General features: G+C 39.4%; 1 protein-coding gene across 2 annotated transcripts in view; it reads right to left on the bottom strand.

Annotated features, from left to right (window-relative positions):
* Positions 1–4,603: 4,603 nt before the first annotated feature.
* Positions 4,604–17,733, bottom strand: part of LOC135222048 (protein kinase C, brain isozyme-like) — a 548,910-nt gene continuing 535,780 nt past the window's right edge. For both annotated transcript variants that reach the window (XM_064260187.1, XM_064260186.1), the window contains exon 14: positions 4,604–9,239. In XM_064260187.1, the coding sequence (XP_064116257.1) occupies positions 9,087–9,239 (153 nt within the window). In that variant the 3' untranslated portion in view covers positions 4,604–9,086. The remainder of the gene's footprint in view (positions 9,240–17,733) is intronic.

The following is a 17,733-nucleotide window of genomic DNA, read 5'->3' as shown; positions in this document are numbered from 1 at the left end:
AACAAAAGGGAGATCCTGGAACCAACAAAAGGGGGATTCTGGAGCCAACAAAAGGGAGATCCTGGAACCAACAGAGAGGGGCAATCCTGGAACCAACAAAAGTAGGATGCTGGAACCAACAGAGGAGGGGGGCGATCCTACAACCAACAGAAGTGGGATCCTGGAACCATCAGAAGGGGATTCTGGAACCAAACAGAGGTGGTGATCCTGGAACCAAAGAGAGAGGGGGGAGGGGATCCTGGAAGCAAACCCCTGCATAAGTTGAGGACATACGCTCGTTGGATTTGGATTTAGATTATTGCTCTGTGATCCCCTCCACCTTCCCACCGAGGTATGTACTAACGAATCAAGACAAAGGAATATCTCAAATTAAAAACCATTTTGTCTACTTGGTATATTTGGCAGGCTCAACAAGACAACAAGTAACCTAATAATGAATGCATATATACATGGTATGCTCTAATAACAGTGTATTATAGGGCTAGTAGGAACCAAAAATTTTAGTTACTGTACTGTATATTGAAAATAATTATTTGCACCTGACAATCATAGTAACTGATCCAACTACTTTAAGAACAAATACCAAAGGTGGTCACACATTGTTTTGGTTTTGTTTGCATTCAATGCTAATGCCAACAACTAAGAAATCCAAAGTTATTTCAATTCACCACAAACACATTGCATTTTTTCAGTTGTAAAAATAATTGGTAGGTTTTATTTCATATTTCTTATTACGAAAAGCAAATCACTTTTATTGTAAATATCCAACATATATCAGCAAAAGCATCTCAGTCAGTTTAGTGTTTGAATTTGAATGTAATGATCACCATTATCCAAATTATATTCAAACAAATACACTTACACATTTTAAAATCTAAGAAGACTGAAAGTTGGGTAGAATAGTAAATGATATTCAATTATTGTCTTCTGTTGCAATTAGAATGTACACTACAGTAACATACTGAAACTGAAAGTAACTTTTGTTAACACAAATTTGAGGTATCTATATGCCAAAACTTTAGTCTTACACCAGTATCACAAAACACTTAAATATATCTGAAAAGTGAAGTACCATGGTATTATTGAAACAACTGGAATGTTCAAAGATGTAAGTCTTAAAGTTGAGTGTTTTATCAAAGTAACTCGAGTAGACCTCTCAAATAAGTGTTAGCCGATTCCTAACTGGCCCTAAACTGTCAGAAGAATTTCCATTGGATGTAATTATACCCAAAATAATACTGAAAACTTTGGCCACTAGTGTCATGCAGATTTTCTGATAGTACAGTATGTATGTATATAGTTACTGTTATTGTCTGCATAAAGAAACATTTCGATTTTTATAGTAAGACTATAAGATGTATCCTGTACAAACTAGCTAGTCTCAACATTTTTATTTTCTACATTTCATTGTTAAAGACATTAAATAAATGTTGAATCACAGTCAAGATGTGAAGTGAAAAATCACTTGGAAAGTGGAGTTAAGCCATCTGCTTAAGACCAACAAAATATTAAGTTTACATAGTTTACTTTTTCCCAAAAACCATGTACGTATAGTAGTGTTCACCATCATTTACGTTTGTTACTCTGAACAGTACAGCTTTGAAGCTTGCCTGCTAGCATCCATTATGAGTATTTGAAGAATGGGTATCTAGTGAAAATCAAAATTTATTGCATAATGTGAGAATTAAAATGAATGAGTAAATGTCATTGACACATTATAAAGTAATAACAGATGAAATATTTACACGAGTACATAAAAACATAATTTTTAAAGAAAAGAGAACAAATCTTTTTGAACTATGCTACTGATGTCAATTTTTGGACCCACTTTCTATAAAATACAATATATAGTACTATTGCCATAAGAAATGAATTCAAACTACCATATACGGTCTTGCTACACAATGGAATAGGTGTGTGAATATCACCTTTGAGTCTGTAAACACATGGAAGCATAAGAATTCTCTTTTCTACTCCAGTGACTTCATAGAAGCTGTCTCAAGTAGCATAACCTTTTATACACTGTATTTGGAAAGTTATTAAGTGAACTGTGACATAAACATACAAGGCAGGAGGTGAATACGTAGCAGCATGACTCGTACAGCATAAATCATGTCACTGGTGTACCTATCTTTCATGTACTTTGTTTTCTGGCAGAGACAAAATTACAGCGAGGGAGGAGAAAACACTTATGATTAACTTACCCAGATACTGGAATGCTATGAAACATTAATTCTAAATCCCTAAATTTCACAATATCAAGTTAAGATTCATACATGTACTTTTTGTAGAAAGGGGATCCTATAAGCATTGCTACAAGAATAAATTGAATTAAAGGGTTAAAATGACAAACCTCCATGAAATGCATGTACTACTGTACAAGGTAAAATACTGAAGATCTAATGTCAATTTTTTAGATTCCTAATAATCTAGACTCTTAACCCTGCAAGCTCAGTTGGCTTAATTATTCTGTAAATCATAGTGACAAAAATAGCATTACAAAAATATTTCTTTGGTCAAAATTCATACATAAGAAACTACTGGTGTCACAAAGGGACGACTTTTATGGGATATCTTTCTAGAAAATGCAACTGTTGAATATGGATTGCAAACTTGCAAGATATAACTATGCTCTATAGGAGGAAACTTGGCACCAGACCTAAAGAATGCTCATCATGTACGAGTAGCTATTGTCCAAACGGAAATTCAGGATGCAGTATTTCAGTCTGCTTGTGAAGCCTGTGACACTTTTAGTCAACTTTCAGTTTTCTTTTTATGTGAAAAAGCTTCTCCTTCCTTGGCTGAGTTACTCTCTTCATTCAAGAAAAATTGTGATATTTTCAAGAACAGTGCAAGGTAAAAATTAAACTTGAAAATGCATTACTAGAGAACGAATTCATTAAAGATTTAAAGATGCAAAAATAGCTGAAAAGAATGTGCTTTTGAAAATTCTTGACAAAGTATTTTAATTTATTATTCCATATAGTTTGTTAAATGGAACAAGATGTACTAATTTACTAAGAATCTATTTCCATATGAATTAAGCTTTTCCTACAACTCCCTTTACCCCAGCGTATAAAGTACTCAAATTCAAAATATATTTTTTATACTCATCATTTTATAGTATAGATATGATCATTTCAAATTTAAACAAATGTGATGGTAATGTAACACAAGATACTTAGTCTTACCCGTGTCCTTTGGTTATATATTTTCAAGGTGATTTGCATTTTTTTTCATGCAGTTTTGTTGTCTTTAATGTAATTTACAGTTTTAATGACAACCTACAAGTATAACTTAGTTTATTAAAGTTTTTACACATCACCCTGTGGTAAGGAATTAAGCAATTAAAGTCAGAAGCCTTCCATTGTGAAGCATCGCTGGTACTGTACTGGCACTGATGACACTGCAAATGAGGGATTCTAATAAAAGAGTCGAAAGATTTTACACAGAGTGCTGGTAGTGACGTACTGATATGATGTAAATATTTCAGCTGACATTTGTCTCTCCAAGTATATAAATTTTAATTGATATATGTACTCATTTATACTGTAACATCTAACTTGACTGGGGGCACATTGGACGGAATACATTTTTTTCCAGTTTATGAGAGTTATCCTGATAAATACAATTGAAGTCTCTTGTATGTCCAGAACCTTAAATAAATTGCATAGTGGTCTGTTACCCTTGAAGACTAACGTAGTGGCAATGAACACTTATTTTTACATTACTGTAAGATTCTTGTTTAAGAACTCCAAAGGACTTGATGTTTTTATGGAACTGACATTCTACCTAGAAATGCTGCAGTAAAATAATTGACTGGTTCTCCCGAGAGCCAATTTTTCAATGTTTTGTTTTAAATTACTGTATCAAATATGGAAATGCCAAAAACAAAATAAGTAGTCATCAGGCAAAGACGGTCAACAAAAAAGATCTTAATAATATATCACATTGCACCACAAAGTCATATCATAAGGACCTCATACTATGGGGAAGGGGAAGAGAGCTTGCATTAAAGATCTCAGTTGTGAAAACATATCCCTGATGATGTAACCACCATTCAGGATTCTGTGAAAATATAGTCTTATCCAAGGAACACATGTATTTTGCAATTATCCTTACATACAGTGAGCAACATTACTGTTTACAAGTGCTCGAGTAATTAATTATTTGGAAATTATTTTTTTGATGGTACTACTACAAATGGAAACAAAATAATTCCACATTACTGCATCCTAAATTTCCAGCATTTGGACCTGGTGTCAAATGAGTAAAATTGTACACTTAAAGGGAACTAGAAAATGTGTGGGAAACAATGAACAATCTCCCAAGATGACATGACTTGGAATTTTAAACTCATTTCTTCTTCTTAATGAAAACAGCCTTATGGCAAACATGAAATATCATCTGTATTGCTAAAACAGAAATTCTCTCTTCTGTGACTAGATAAGCTTCTACACATAAGCTAAATAGAATCTCTTTGGAATAGCACACTCTTGACGTAGTACATATCTTGCACCTTTATTGTTACATGAATATTCATTCTTGATGGGGGGGGGGGGGGGGGGGGGGGGGGGGGGGGGGGGGGGGGGGGGGGGGGGCGGGGGGGGGGGGGGGGGGGGGGGGGACTGATACTAGCCACAAAACTAGGTTCATTATTTATTCTCTAATTCATGGTATGAAATGTCATGAAGGAGATCTATTTTGAAATCCCACACTGCCTACTGCTTTAGATTGTGTAATTACGCTTCTCCCTCTTAGTATTTTAAAAACAACTGATTTTATAAATCTGACTGTGTCAATTACAAGGTATACATGATTGATACTACATTAAATAGTTAAGTACTACATGTTAGCAGTTTAGGAAAATACTAAAAATTAACTCAACTCTTAAATACAGTGCAATTTCCTCAATGAAACCTATGGAATACTGTACTGTAAACCTTGGTGAATATGTATATAACAGGGTTCCTAGAAATTCAAATTTCTATATTGGCTGTATATCCCTATACTGCTTAAAATATATGGAATTAACAATTCAGCAAATTTTGCTTACAGTAATTTCATCATTCAGTGATGGTATAAAAACAACAAGAACATTTACCTACTGCTGATGCTCAGAGATATGAATCAAGTGAAGATGAAAACCTGGATTCAGTAAAGATCAAGCTATTCCATTCCAAAGCAGATTCATTCAAACCCTCTTTTATTAAAGTCTCGGCATGTGTAATGTTGCTTTTGAGTTGTGTGCGCTGAACTTGACATAATTCCAAATTGTTTTTTTGGCCAGGCCATTCTCAGATTTTGATTGTTTTTTATTTTACAATATTTATATTAATCACTTATTAATTGTTCAAAGGTGTACGTATCTCTACACAGCAAGCTGTTATTAAAATTGTCTGTAGGCACTTAAATGTTAAGTTGTATCTCCTAAACGTATGTGAGTTGTAGATTTGCTATTTTCCTTCAGTTACCTCCATAACATTTAATGTAATGTACATACCTGGATACTACAATAAATAAAGAAAAAGGCTTAAGAAGAGCTAATTTACAGTAGTACATATACTACTGTTATTTGTCCATTGCCATTTGAAGTATTACAGCACTAATTTCAGAGATTTAGAAAATAAATGACTACAAACATATGCTCACTTCAGCTCTTTGAGAGAAACCAAAGTGACTGATTTCTTCACTAAATAATTTGGTTATCATAACCTCTCTGCTTTAGAGGTCCTGTGACCAAAATATCAAATTTTGTTTACCCCAAAAAATAATTATTTATTAGAAATGATTAGTTTACTTAGACCTTTGAGCCTAATAAAGGTTCTTCTCAGGCTGGTTTTCAGGAATTAATCCTTCACAGGCAGTCCTTGTTTATTGGCAGACTTGGTTAATGGCGATACAGTTTTATAGGGCTTGTCTAGTGCCATCAAATCGGCAATGTATGGCGCCATAACGCACTGAGTTCTGCTGCCAATAATAGAGCATGGCGCCATACTGTGCTGAGTTCTAGTGCCAATAATAGTTTTATGGCCCCATAATGCGCCGAGTTCTGGCACCGATAATAGAGTTATGGCACCAAAACATACCTAACAGAAGCGCCATTAACTAGTTATCGGCGACATTAACCAGATATCGGCACCATAAGTGTCATAAATAGCCAAGTTTTGGTTATAGCAGTTTTTGCTTATTGGCACCCCATCAAGAATGGAACTCCCACCAATAACCAGGAAATGCCTGTATTTAGAAAACCAATCCAAAATCTATTACCATTAACAGTGGAAAATGTCAGTCATGCACATGCTTTCAATTTCCCGTTGCTTTTTTTATCTCATGAACAAATGTATAATAAAGAAACAAATCCACAGCTACGTACAGGTACAACTTTATTTAAAAATAAAGTGAATCTATACAGACAGCTTTTGGGAATCTGTTCAACTCACCTTTTCAGTCTCAGATTGAACAGAGGATTCGAACAGATTCCCAAAAGCTCTCTGTATAGATTAGTTTTTAAATATCGTTGTACCCAAACGTAGCTGTGGATTCGTTTCTCCATTTCACGACTAATGCTATAATATTTCATCAATGTACTAATCTAGTCTGACCAGAGTTTATTTAGGAATGGAGGATGCAACCTCATGATGTAGATAGTGCGTGTAATATCAAAGCGAGTTTTTGTACTATATTTTGAATGACTAACTCAAATTCTGAAATTTAACATTTGCTCTTCATTTCACTTAAACCTGTACTACTCACTTCACTTGTATCAACTCTTATTTTAGGTGATGCTTACAATTGCAAGCACTTATACTGTATAAACATTTGTTGCAGTTGGGCAGTGATTTCATGCATACTTCCTTATCAATAATCTTTAACAGGGTGAGTGCCTTTATTATGTCTGTACATTCTGCAACTACTGTATAAGTGTAATTTTGACAGGAACCTTTTTCAGGCCCAAAAGGATGAATTGACTTTCCAGTCTGAATGTGTAGTAGTATGTTACTAATGACATAACAACTCTTTGAATTGGAGTGAAATGCCACTACTATCATGCTTTGAAATGGAACACTCCTCCTGAAGGCCCAGTACTGAGCATTGCAAAATAAAGTACGTAAGTAGAGAGAGTATCACAAGAATACATTAATACCATAAGTATGAAGGCATTAAGTTCATGTTAAAAATAGCCTAAATTCTAGTATAATCTCTGACCAAATTTTTCACCTAAATTTTTTACTTTTACTGAAGTGTTTAAATCCAGCAGCCTTATTTTGTTTCTCTAAATTTTCTTATCAATCTTATTATCAATTGAGAATGTGAGCATGTACAGTATGCGTATATGTATGAATTTATATAAACCTACATATGTACGTATATGTATATATATACGTATACTGTATAACATTAGTGGTAAGCACAAATTATCCATTTAACATGGCATATTAAAAGAAACAATTCCTTTTGTATACAGACAGAAGATGAGAGACAGAGTCTTACCAGCTGCAAAGGATTGCAGCATTACATTTGGTACTATTTGACAAAGCATCCATTTTCACTTCTAAGACCACTGACTGCAAAAATCTGATACAGAAATCTATGGATTTTCTTGAATGAAAAGTAATATGAACTTACACTAATCAGATTTGTTACAATTCTAAATAAGATATCTAATCAAAGTTTTTCATTTCAATGTCCTCGTACATAAAAATAATTGAGTATTAAGCTTTTTGCTATAGCTACGGTGGTTAGAAAAAAAATGTCATTAGTACTGATGATAACTTCTTTAAGACCTCTGAAAACACAGGACTTACCAAATTGAATAACAGTAATAAAGCTACAGACCATTTCATAATACGTACCCATGACTGTTATAATTCTCTTATGTCTACCTGACAAAATAACTGATCATCATCTCAGCTCTGATATTTCAACATAACATGACTAGTAGTTTTTGTTAGTACCAGATGACTAGGGACACTTATATCGACTACGATGTACGGACTAACTTAAAAAAATTAAATTTCCTACGTGTAAAGATCATTTTAACACTAGGACCAGGGCAAAATTTGACATGAATGCACTTACAAATTGGTATGCTATAACTAGGTATGTGTAACTGAACAAATTTTAGAGGAATGCTTAAATACTATTTCCTGAAACAAGAAAATGACTTCCTATACAAGTGCTGTCATTTACTTCACATTTTTCAAGGATGATTCCATGATATCACAAGAGATAAACAAGCAATTAAGTACTTAACTAAAATACATCATAAACTCTTACGCTTAAGAAGGACTTTCTTCAATAACGAATTATCAGCTACCGGTAATAAAATACTGGCGGAGTCAATAGAAAATAATACTGCACCTATATAGTCACTTAATACTGAAGGAAGGAACATTCTAAGATTCTTCAACTCAATAGTACCTATCATACGACCAACAACTTTGTTACTGGGAGTACCAGTGACTCAATCCATCACTTGTATAAACACTGCTGCATATTTAAAGAATCACCTTATCTCAGCCTTTTTAACATTGCTGCAGTATAAGGATTACTCAAGTTCAGCTATTCAAGACTAGTTTACAATATAAAAGTATTCATGAAAATATACAAAACTATTGTTATTGTAGAATGCCCTAATCATTGATTTAAATTTGTGACCTTTAAATTTTATTCACAGGTTAAAGAAACCATTAACGCTGTTTTCCTGTGGACCATAGCAGCAGTTATGCTTGGTCGGACTTTCTTCCTTTTTGTTGCTGTTGTAAGAATAATGCTCTGAACCCTTAGAATAAAAATACATCAAAATACTAATACAACATGAGATCTCACCTCTCAAAGAATAATGTTTAGAAACCTGAGAGTACTTGTCATTTATTTATAAATCTTACCCCTTTCTGCCATTTCCTACATGTTAAGAATCATTGATGGCACTCTGAATTACTTATCAAATTGAACGAGTTCTAATGTTACACTTACGTGATCAACTTTGGCATACAATGTTTTAGAGAACTGCAATACTTATTTCATTAACAGCATGCTCTCGTAACAAGTGCAGACACAAACAAGCAGTTTGCTGGGGCTGTTTACACATGCTGTATGTATTCTGGATTGAGGAAGGAAAAACCTGAAAATTCTGTCTGGTCAAGGTTCATCATGAACAGTTTGTCGGTTGGTGTGAGTTCAGTACGTTCTGAGGTAAACTGCTTGTCAAAATTGCTGACGTCCTTCCGATGACGCTGAAAAATAATAGGAGCAGATTATTGTTTTGAAAATACCTTTTTTTTTTAATGTACAGCAATAGTATTGAAAAATAAATTTATAGCTGAAATATATTCATTGTAAAACATGTGAGGGTAAATCTCCCTAGGAGACTATAGTTATATATAATACTGTTTTTTAAGTAAAAACAGTGATAAATTGAGTTTAATTTACTATAAAAATGTTCAATGGCACCTTGTTCTTATTTTAAGACTGACAATTTTCGATTATTACTTTTCACACACAAAACTAGAATATTGCAGCCCTTCAATGCATAAGGATATTTTAGAGAAAATTTGTTTGTCACAAGGCCAGTTGAAAAAAACACAATAAGAAAACATGCCAAGATAACATGAATTGTTTGAACAAAATGCAAAGCTCAAGTTTGCCCATGGCAGTTAAGGAAGTGGATTTGTTCTGGAATTCTTGTTAGGACAATCAAGTGATCTCCTTGAAACCAAACAGAGTATAAATAAGCAAAGGGTTTGTGATTAGGCCTGATTATATATCCCAATGATCTGCTGTGTTCATTTGTAGATCACCAATCCTGGACAGATAATAGTCCAAGAACTGCTTAAAAACTTTAACTTCTTCATTGTTAAGTGTAATTTTGTGTTTAGCTATTTCAACAGTTTGCAAATCTTTGACTTCATTTCCTTTCTTCTCTATTTTGTTACATACCATACAATGGTACAGTAGTATTTCATCTGGGTATTTTTCTGTCCAAAGATTAATGTATTACACTGAGTTTCTATTAAACTATTGTTGAACAATTTCACCATAAAGTTTAGCATTCATTCTTTCTAGACAATTCATAAGTTTTGTCAGTAAGTCTTTCAAGTTGCATCCTTTTATTAGCTCTGAATTCTCTTCATAATATCTTACCAAAATGGGTTGTGACCACCAAGGCAAAAACCATAGCAACAGGGACTGAAAGGAGCCAGGTCATTTTTGTGTTATTCACTGTCGAGTGAAATTGGGCATCCACACAAAATAGCCTGGCTTCTTGTTGCATTGGATTGTAGTGCACAAATAGAAACTAAGGAAAACAAAGAGTGGCTGGTCCGTGTAACAGGTCAAGTGCTTACACAAGTCACTGCCACTTCTAAAGTTCTTTTGCGATGACAGGAGGCGAACATGACGCAATTAATTCAAGATTAGATGAAAGTGACGAAAGCAGATGTGTTGTGTGGGTAAGAGACTCGTTTGAAGGGCGATGAAACAATAAATTAATACCTTATACCATGAAAATACCTGAAAGTATTATAAACCAAAGACTCAAACAGGATTTGAAGATTCGAAAGCAGCAACTAGCTTTCATTTAAGGAATTTATAAAATAGATGGAATATTCTCCTTATGCCAGGTAATGGAGGGAGGAGAACACTGAGGGAAGCAGAGGAGGCTCTTGTTTTGGTATTTAGTATCAACCTAGAAAAGGCCTATGCTAAAGCAAGCAGCAAAGCAGTGTGAAGTCTGAGGGAGAATGGTACGCTTCTAGTAACAGTGCCTGACACAAAAGAGTGTAGTGGATCTTCCGGTCATGTAGATACATATCAGAAATGTTTATCCTTTCTGCAGGTTGAGTGAGTATCAACTTGTTGTTACACTGATCATAACAGAGAAAGAATACTCAAAAGATACAACTGATAATCTTGAAACTTACAGGCACTGTATGAATACTTCAAAGTGTAGCACTTATACAGTACACAATAAAGTTGTTCCGAGTAATTGACTTTAACTTTGTGCTACTATATCAAATCCAATTTTCTACATGCACTGTCTGTCAAACTTTTTTGGAAACTTATACATTACTTCCCAAGAACTGTGTTCTTTGTGAAGTTGAAGATATAGTCTTTTCATATATCATTAGTTACACTGTTATGTACCACATAGAGATAAGAAGACAGCTGTTTTATACCTCATTATCTTTTAGGTGTTTAATCATGATAGGCTCAGCACACTTCCCCATACTATTTTCAGTCCCGTTATAAGATATCCTAGCCAGTTTCTATAAATATCATAATATGACATGCTTCAAGTCTTAAAATATATATCAATAGTGAAAGTTAGTTAACTACTGGAAAGATGCATGTTTTGTAATGCCTGCCACCTGTAGCTAACATCATCCACATGCACTGGTACTTGACACTTATCCAATAGGTTTTAGTTAGTTAAGCTAAAGTGCAAGTGTACTATTGCTGAAACACAGAAAGTTTTGCAGTTCTATTGAGATTTACATGACTGATGTACATATTTCTGGGTTCGACCTGTGTCAGCTGGTGAAATGTCCCTGTAGCACACATTTCTAGGTATAAATAGATGCTAAATATACCAGAGAAAAAGCTAAATGGAATGCTGAAGTTACTACCTTCAGCTCGCTCACCCATAGGGTGTTGGTATAAACACAAGGGCGAGTGGAAGCCACTACCACAGGTATTCTGCCAATTAGAAGACTCCTCTCAAAACCCCTCTCTAGGAGGTGCCATTACAACGACTACTTAACGTCTACCTTCCGCTCGCTACTACTACAACTCCCGCCCAAAAGCTTCATTCCTGTATTAGCACGCTTCAGTGTCTGCACATGCTTTTTTCGCTGTCCTCTTTGAGTGTTTTTTGGTGAAGCATGTCTGCCCCAGAGCCCCAGCTTCTTCATCTAAGTTGAGTATTCCATTTTTTGTTTTTGTATCTTGTGAGGGCACGATGCATCCCTTTTTTAGCCCCTTTGTTCTCGCGAACCCTGGTGACGCTCCTTTAATATCCGCCAGCGTGGGTGCATCATTTGCGGCGTGCGTTTTTTCCCCATTGTTATATCATGATGATTTTTGCCTCACCGTTTGCATTTCATTGTTTAGACTCTGTTTTCGTATGCCCCTTCATTATTCTCGCTCCTGTTGTTTTCTGGAGCATTGGTTTTATGATTTTCCTCCTTACGTCATAGGGTCTAACTCGCTCCTGACGTACTCTGAGGCCTCTTCTTTTATGTTTATCTTTTGTTATTTTAGCCTTTTGTGGCCCCCTTTTTGTCCTCAGCCCCTCAGGAGCGTGTTGGTTTCCCTTCGTACGTACGATTTTATCTTTCATATGTTATGCGCGAGTAGTGTGTTTTTGGCTTCTAGGCTAGCATAGCAGTACGCCAGTTTTTTGTGAAGAGGGCGATTCCTCTCTCTTTCTCGTGGTACTTATGCATGCATTCTTTTAGTGTGTTCTCCAATGTTAGTCAGTAATGCACTCGATTATATGCATGTTTGTGATAAATTGTTCAGATATTTATATATTCTTTTCTTGAGGTTGGGAGTCCTTGCGATGCCCTTCCCTGGCCTACCCGACCAGACCTAGGCTAGGTTTTGGAAGGTAGGCCAGGCAGTCTTGCCCCTCCACCCCTTGGCCCCATCCTTACCGCCTCCTGACCAGGCAATTATGCTTGCTGGGAGAGTGGTCCAGGACAGAGAGTCCCTCTCATGTCATGTTTGTAGGGCCTAGACCTATCGTACCTGACCAGATCGCAAGATTCGATTTTGGAGGGTTTAGTTAGGTTCTATCCGTCCGCTTCATGACGTCCTTTAGAGGCCATGCTAGCCTACCTGACCGGATCTGTACCGATCTCGGAGGGTTAGGCTGGGTTCTTGTTGGGTGCGTTCCCCTTTACTCCTTTCGCAGTTCTTCCAGTAATCCCTCATCAATTATTTTATGTTTGTCTTGTTGTGTGTAGCCTGGGCCTTTGCCCCCTTTAGGGTGTCAGTTGGCCCACCGTCTTCTGCTCCCTTTAGTGGTAGGCTAGTTACAGCTCCCGAGAGGTGTTGGGTCACAGATCGGTTGCTGTGGCCAGGTGATCACGACTCGTCCACTCTCCTCCAGACACTTCCCCCCCCCCCCCCCCCCCCCCCCCCCCATGCCCCGCCCCGCTCTCCGTTTCCAAGCGCTTCTAGCTAGCTCGCTGTTCAAGTAAATCCTACGATGAACGACGCTAGAGCGTATAGCTTTTCCAGGGGATTAGTCGGAGAAGATTGGATGATTAGTAATTTTGAATAATCTTTTGGATTTTCATGTCTCCGGACCTGTGGATCCTCTGGCCAGGTGGGGTCTACCATCACACCAGCCAGTAGGTTGTACGCCGAATTGTATGTGCCACTGCTCCGCCGCTCTGTTGTCTATTTTTCTCTATGCTGTCACTGCCTCCCCACTCATGTGGGGGCGGACCTGGGCTTAGAGCTGCGTTCTAATTACCTTAGAATTGCTACTCTTTCCCGATGCGATCAGACTCAGGCCTAGGTTTTACCTATTTTCCCTGTTCTGCTCATATCAGCCTGTCCCCGCCGGCTTTTACTGTTATGATAACGAGGTTATGAACTCCGGAGTTGGTGAAGTCTTTGAGAGATCATGTTAGGGTATGTTTTATTTAGCCTCTGTTGGTATGTCTCCAGACCCGTATTTGTTCCAGCGTAGTGCTGGTTACCATCACACATGCCAGAAAGTATACACCGGAGTTTATCGTACCGTTGTTCCCGCCGCTCTGTTTTCCATCTCCTATGCTATCGCTGCTCGCCACTCCGGTGGGGGCGGAATGGGGCTCAGAGAATGCACTTACAATTGGTTACGTTGCATTACTCTGCTTCGATGCGATCAGACTCGTATCAGGCCCTCTCCGCTTGTTATAGCTTTGTCAATCCCAAGTATGGACTCCAGAGCAGGTAGAGACATCCAGAGCTTTATTAATTATAAGTAAGTTGAAAATTATACCAAATTTCGCCTTTAACTGGTTAAGTACCTAGTTGAAGTGTATTCATCCCGCCGGAATTAACTCCGGCAGCATTATATAACAATACTCAATTGCTTTTTCAACTTACAGATGGTCTGTTGCCAAGTAGCGGGTTGTCCAGCCGTCCTGTACAGGCCATACAGGCATGAGGTCTGCTGATCCCATGCCAACTGCGCCATCCTTGTGGACTGAAGTATGGTTTGGCACCCGGAAGGCTGTACGGCGTGCTACAGCCTGGTGAAGATCGTAACAGACGAGTCGGTAGGTAATGTACTCGCCTCGTTGTTTCTGTGAAATTTTTGTTACACTGACTTTGGGGAAAATTCCTCAACACTGGGGAATCTAATTTGATTATTTTTTACAGGTTAATTTGGCGCTAGAGACCTCTTCGATGGCGTCCCTTAAGGCCTGGGTAGGGGACTTCGGAAGGAACGCAAAGTCCGGCCAACCTTACGTCCTGTCAGAAGAGCTGTGTTCTCTCCTTTACCCAAACGCTCCATTTTCGGCAGCAGTACCAGTGGCACTGGCGGCTCCCATTATCGAGGGCATCTGCCAGGAGACTCAACTCCCCCCCCCCCCACCCCCCGGAGGACCAAGAGGGCTTGTGTGACATCGTCACAGAAGAAGTGGCAGCTATTAGTCTTCACCGAGAGCCTATGGCCCCAGAGGAACAGGAGGTAGGTAGGGAGGTAAGTGAGGCAAGTAGTCTTCCTTTCAGCCCTAGTCCTTCTTCTCCTCCTTCCTTCCAGGGCTTTCCTACGAAGTCCGCCCCCACTTGGGATAGATCGGCCTCAGTAATCCCCAAGGTCAAGGCCTGGAAGACGAGATCCCTGCCGAAGGTGGTTAAACCAACCAAGCCTTCCCCAGCAGAGTCCTCAAGGTCGTCATCAGCTCCCAAGCCTTCGACTTCCTCGGCTAGGGCTACTCCCCCACTCAAGGGGTCGAGAGCTAAGTCTTCCAAAGCCAGACCAGCAGATGAGCAAAGTAATGGACTCGAGACTGGAATCGATGTCCACTCAGCTCGCCTCAGGCCTAGAGACTTCGGGTCAATCTATCTTGTCGCTGACCCAGAGGTTACAGGCCCAGGAGGAATTAGTGTCCGGATTCCTCCAGTCCGGAACCACACCGCAGTCCTTGACGGTGCCGGACGCATCTAAGCTTCCGTCATTTAAAAACAGCAACCCGTAGTGTTGGCTCTGCACGCCCCGTTCTCAGAGGGCAAGCTTACCATCGAAGGTTGCGGAACCTGACTGGTGGAAGACTTTGAGTTCTTCCCGGCGGGCCTACAATTTCCCTTCCCAAACTACGCTAGATAGCCGAGGATGTGCTAGTCAGGGTAGACAAAGTCCCGAAAGAGACAGTCATCTACCCTAGGGACCAGGCTCAATCTGCCTGGGTCCGTACCCTCACGGAATGGGAGTGTGTCAACACAAAGTTGACACCCCATAAAGGTTGCTACACTATGTTTGTGGCCCCACATGAAGTTCCGACTCCTTGTACGTCAAAGGTTGCAGAATTGACACTGCAAGCCGCAATAGAGGATATGCCTCAGCTGAAAGAGACAGAGGCTACCTTCCTTCTTGCTCTTCCCTGGGGATTTAGAGTGGTGGGCTGACACTCCGGCAACGTTCACGGTGGGCAGACTCGACCCGGAGTGTGCCTCCGCACAGTTTAGTGAACGTTTACCTAGGATTCCGGACCCCATGGTCAAGGCGGAATTTGAAGCAAGGTGCAGGCTGAGTAGGTCAATTAACTCAAGTCACCACCACAAAGTTGACTGCTACGACCTTTGCAGAGGAGCCTCTATTTCGGGTCCTGACAAAGTCACTTCTACAGGCTTTTCAATCAGACCTGTATGACTTTGTAGTGGCTAGACGAGCTTGCAGGAAGCATGTTTTTGCTAATGCTTCCATCAGACACGAACTGAACAGGCTCATAAAGGCGTCGCTCTGGGGGGTCAACCTCTTCCCTGAGGACATGGTTAACAGCATCCTCAGCGAGGCAACTAGAGCTAACCAGAACCTTCGTTGCCTTTGGAGACTTCCCTTTAAAAGGAAGTTTGAGACCCCCGGACCACAATCCAAAGCTAGGAAGAGGCCGAGGAAATACCAGCCTTTCCAGTCCTCTCAGCCTCAGATGGTAGTACAAGCAGTTCCTGTCTCCCAGATCGGCAAGCCTTCGACATCCAAGGCACACCCACAACAACAGTTTGTCCTGCTGCAGAGTCATCCGATTCAACAGCCTTCGACCTCGACCTCCGTGGTAACTTCCCCAGCTTTCAATGCCTCCTTTGAATCACAAGGATCGTTTCGAGACTTCAATAAGCATGCAAGGAGTAACAGAGCCAGAGGTGCCTTCTGTCAGAGAGCTAGCTCCAGAGGCAGGGGCTTCAGAGGAGGCAGAGGAAGTAAGACCTCAGCCAATCAGTGAGGCTCCGCAGGTGGGCGGGAGACTGTATCTCTTCCGGGACCATTGGACCTTCAGTCCATGGGCCCACAGTATTGTATTGAAAGGTCTGCGGTGGAAATGGAAGAAAGGGCCTCCTCCACCAGTCAGTTTTCACCAGATTCCAACGACAGACCTACTGGACTATGCCAAAGATCTTCTTCAAAAGAAGGCAATAAAGAAAGTCAGTCGCCTGAAATTTCAAGGACGTCTCTTCAGTGTGCCGAAGAAAGACTCGGACAAACTAAGAGTGATTCTGGACCTGTCCCGTCTCAACTCATACATTCAATGTGACAAGTTCCGCATGCTGACTGTCTCGCAGGTGCAGACCTTACTTCCCCGTGGGGTCGTCACCACCTCTATCTATCTTACAGATGCTTACTATCATGTGCCGATAGCAAGAAACTTCTCTCCATACCTAGGCTTCAAACTAGGAAAACAAACTTACTCATTCAGATTCATGCCATTCGGGCTCAACATAGCGCCCAGAATATTCACCAAGCTAGGAGAGACAGTAGTCCAAGAACTAAGAGCTCAGGGTGTAATGTTAGTAGCTTACCTAGACGACTGGCTTATTTGGGCAACCAACGACGCGGAATGTCGCAAGGCAACAGCCAAAGTAATAGAATTCATAGAATATCTGGGTTTCCAGATAAACAAGGAAAAGTCCCGTCTCATTCCAACGTCCCGCTTTCAATGGTTGGGAATTCAATGGGACCTAACCGCACACAAACTATCTCTCCCACCAATGTTCCTCAAGAACAAAAGCGCTTCTCGTCGTACCAAAGAGAGAATTCTAGGTTCTCTTCAATTCGCCTCAATAACAGATGTTCTATTGAAAGCCAGACTGAAGGACATCAATCGAGTCTGGCGGAAAAGAGCTAACAACAAGTTCTGATAGTCCACACGGACGCCTCTCTGAGCGGTTGTGGGGGCTACTTCCAGTACAAGAAGATTCAAGGAACGTGGTCGAATACATTACTCCAGTTCCACATCAACGTCCTAGAAGCAATGGCCATTTTTCTGACCTTAAAACGTCTAGCTCCAGTCAAGAACAGCCATGTAAGACTAGTGTCGGACAGCGCAGTGATAGTTCATTGCATAAACAGAGGGAGCAAAGTAAATCATGTAATGATTGCAATTTTTTTGTTAGCAACGAAAAATCATTGGCACCTGTCAGCTACTCACCTGGCAGGAGTACGGAATGTCATTGCAGACTCACTATCCAGAACAACTCCGCTGGAGTCGGAGTGGTCCTTGGACACAAAAT

Source organism: Macrobrachium nipponense, chromosome 3, assembly GCF_015104395.2.
Source record: "Macrobrachium nipponense isolate FS-2020 chromosome 3, ASM1510439v2, whole genome shotgun sequence".
Lineage (NCBI taxonomy): Eukaryota > Metazoa > Arthropoda > Malacostraca > Decapoda > Palaemonidae > Macrobrachium > Macrobrachium nipponense.
The sequence above is the reverse complement of the archived record's forward strand: the minus strand, read 5'-3'. Positions and strand labels throughout refer to the sequence as shown.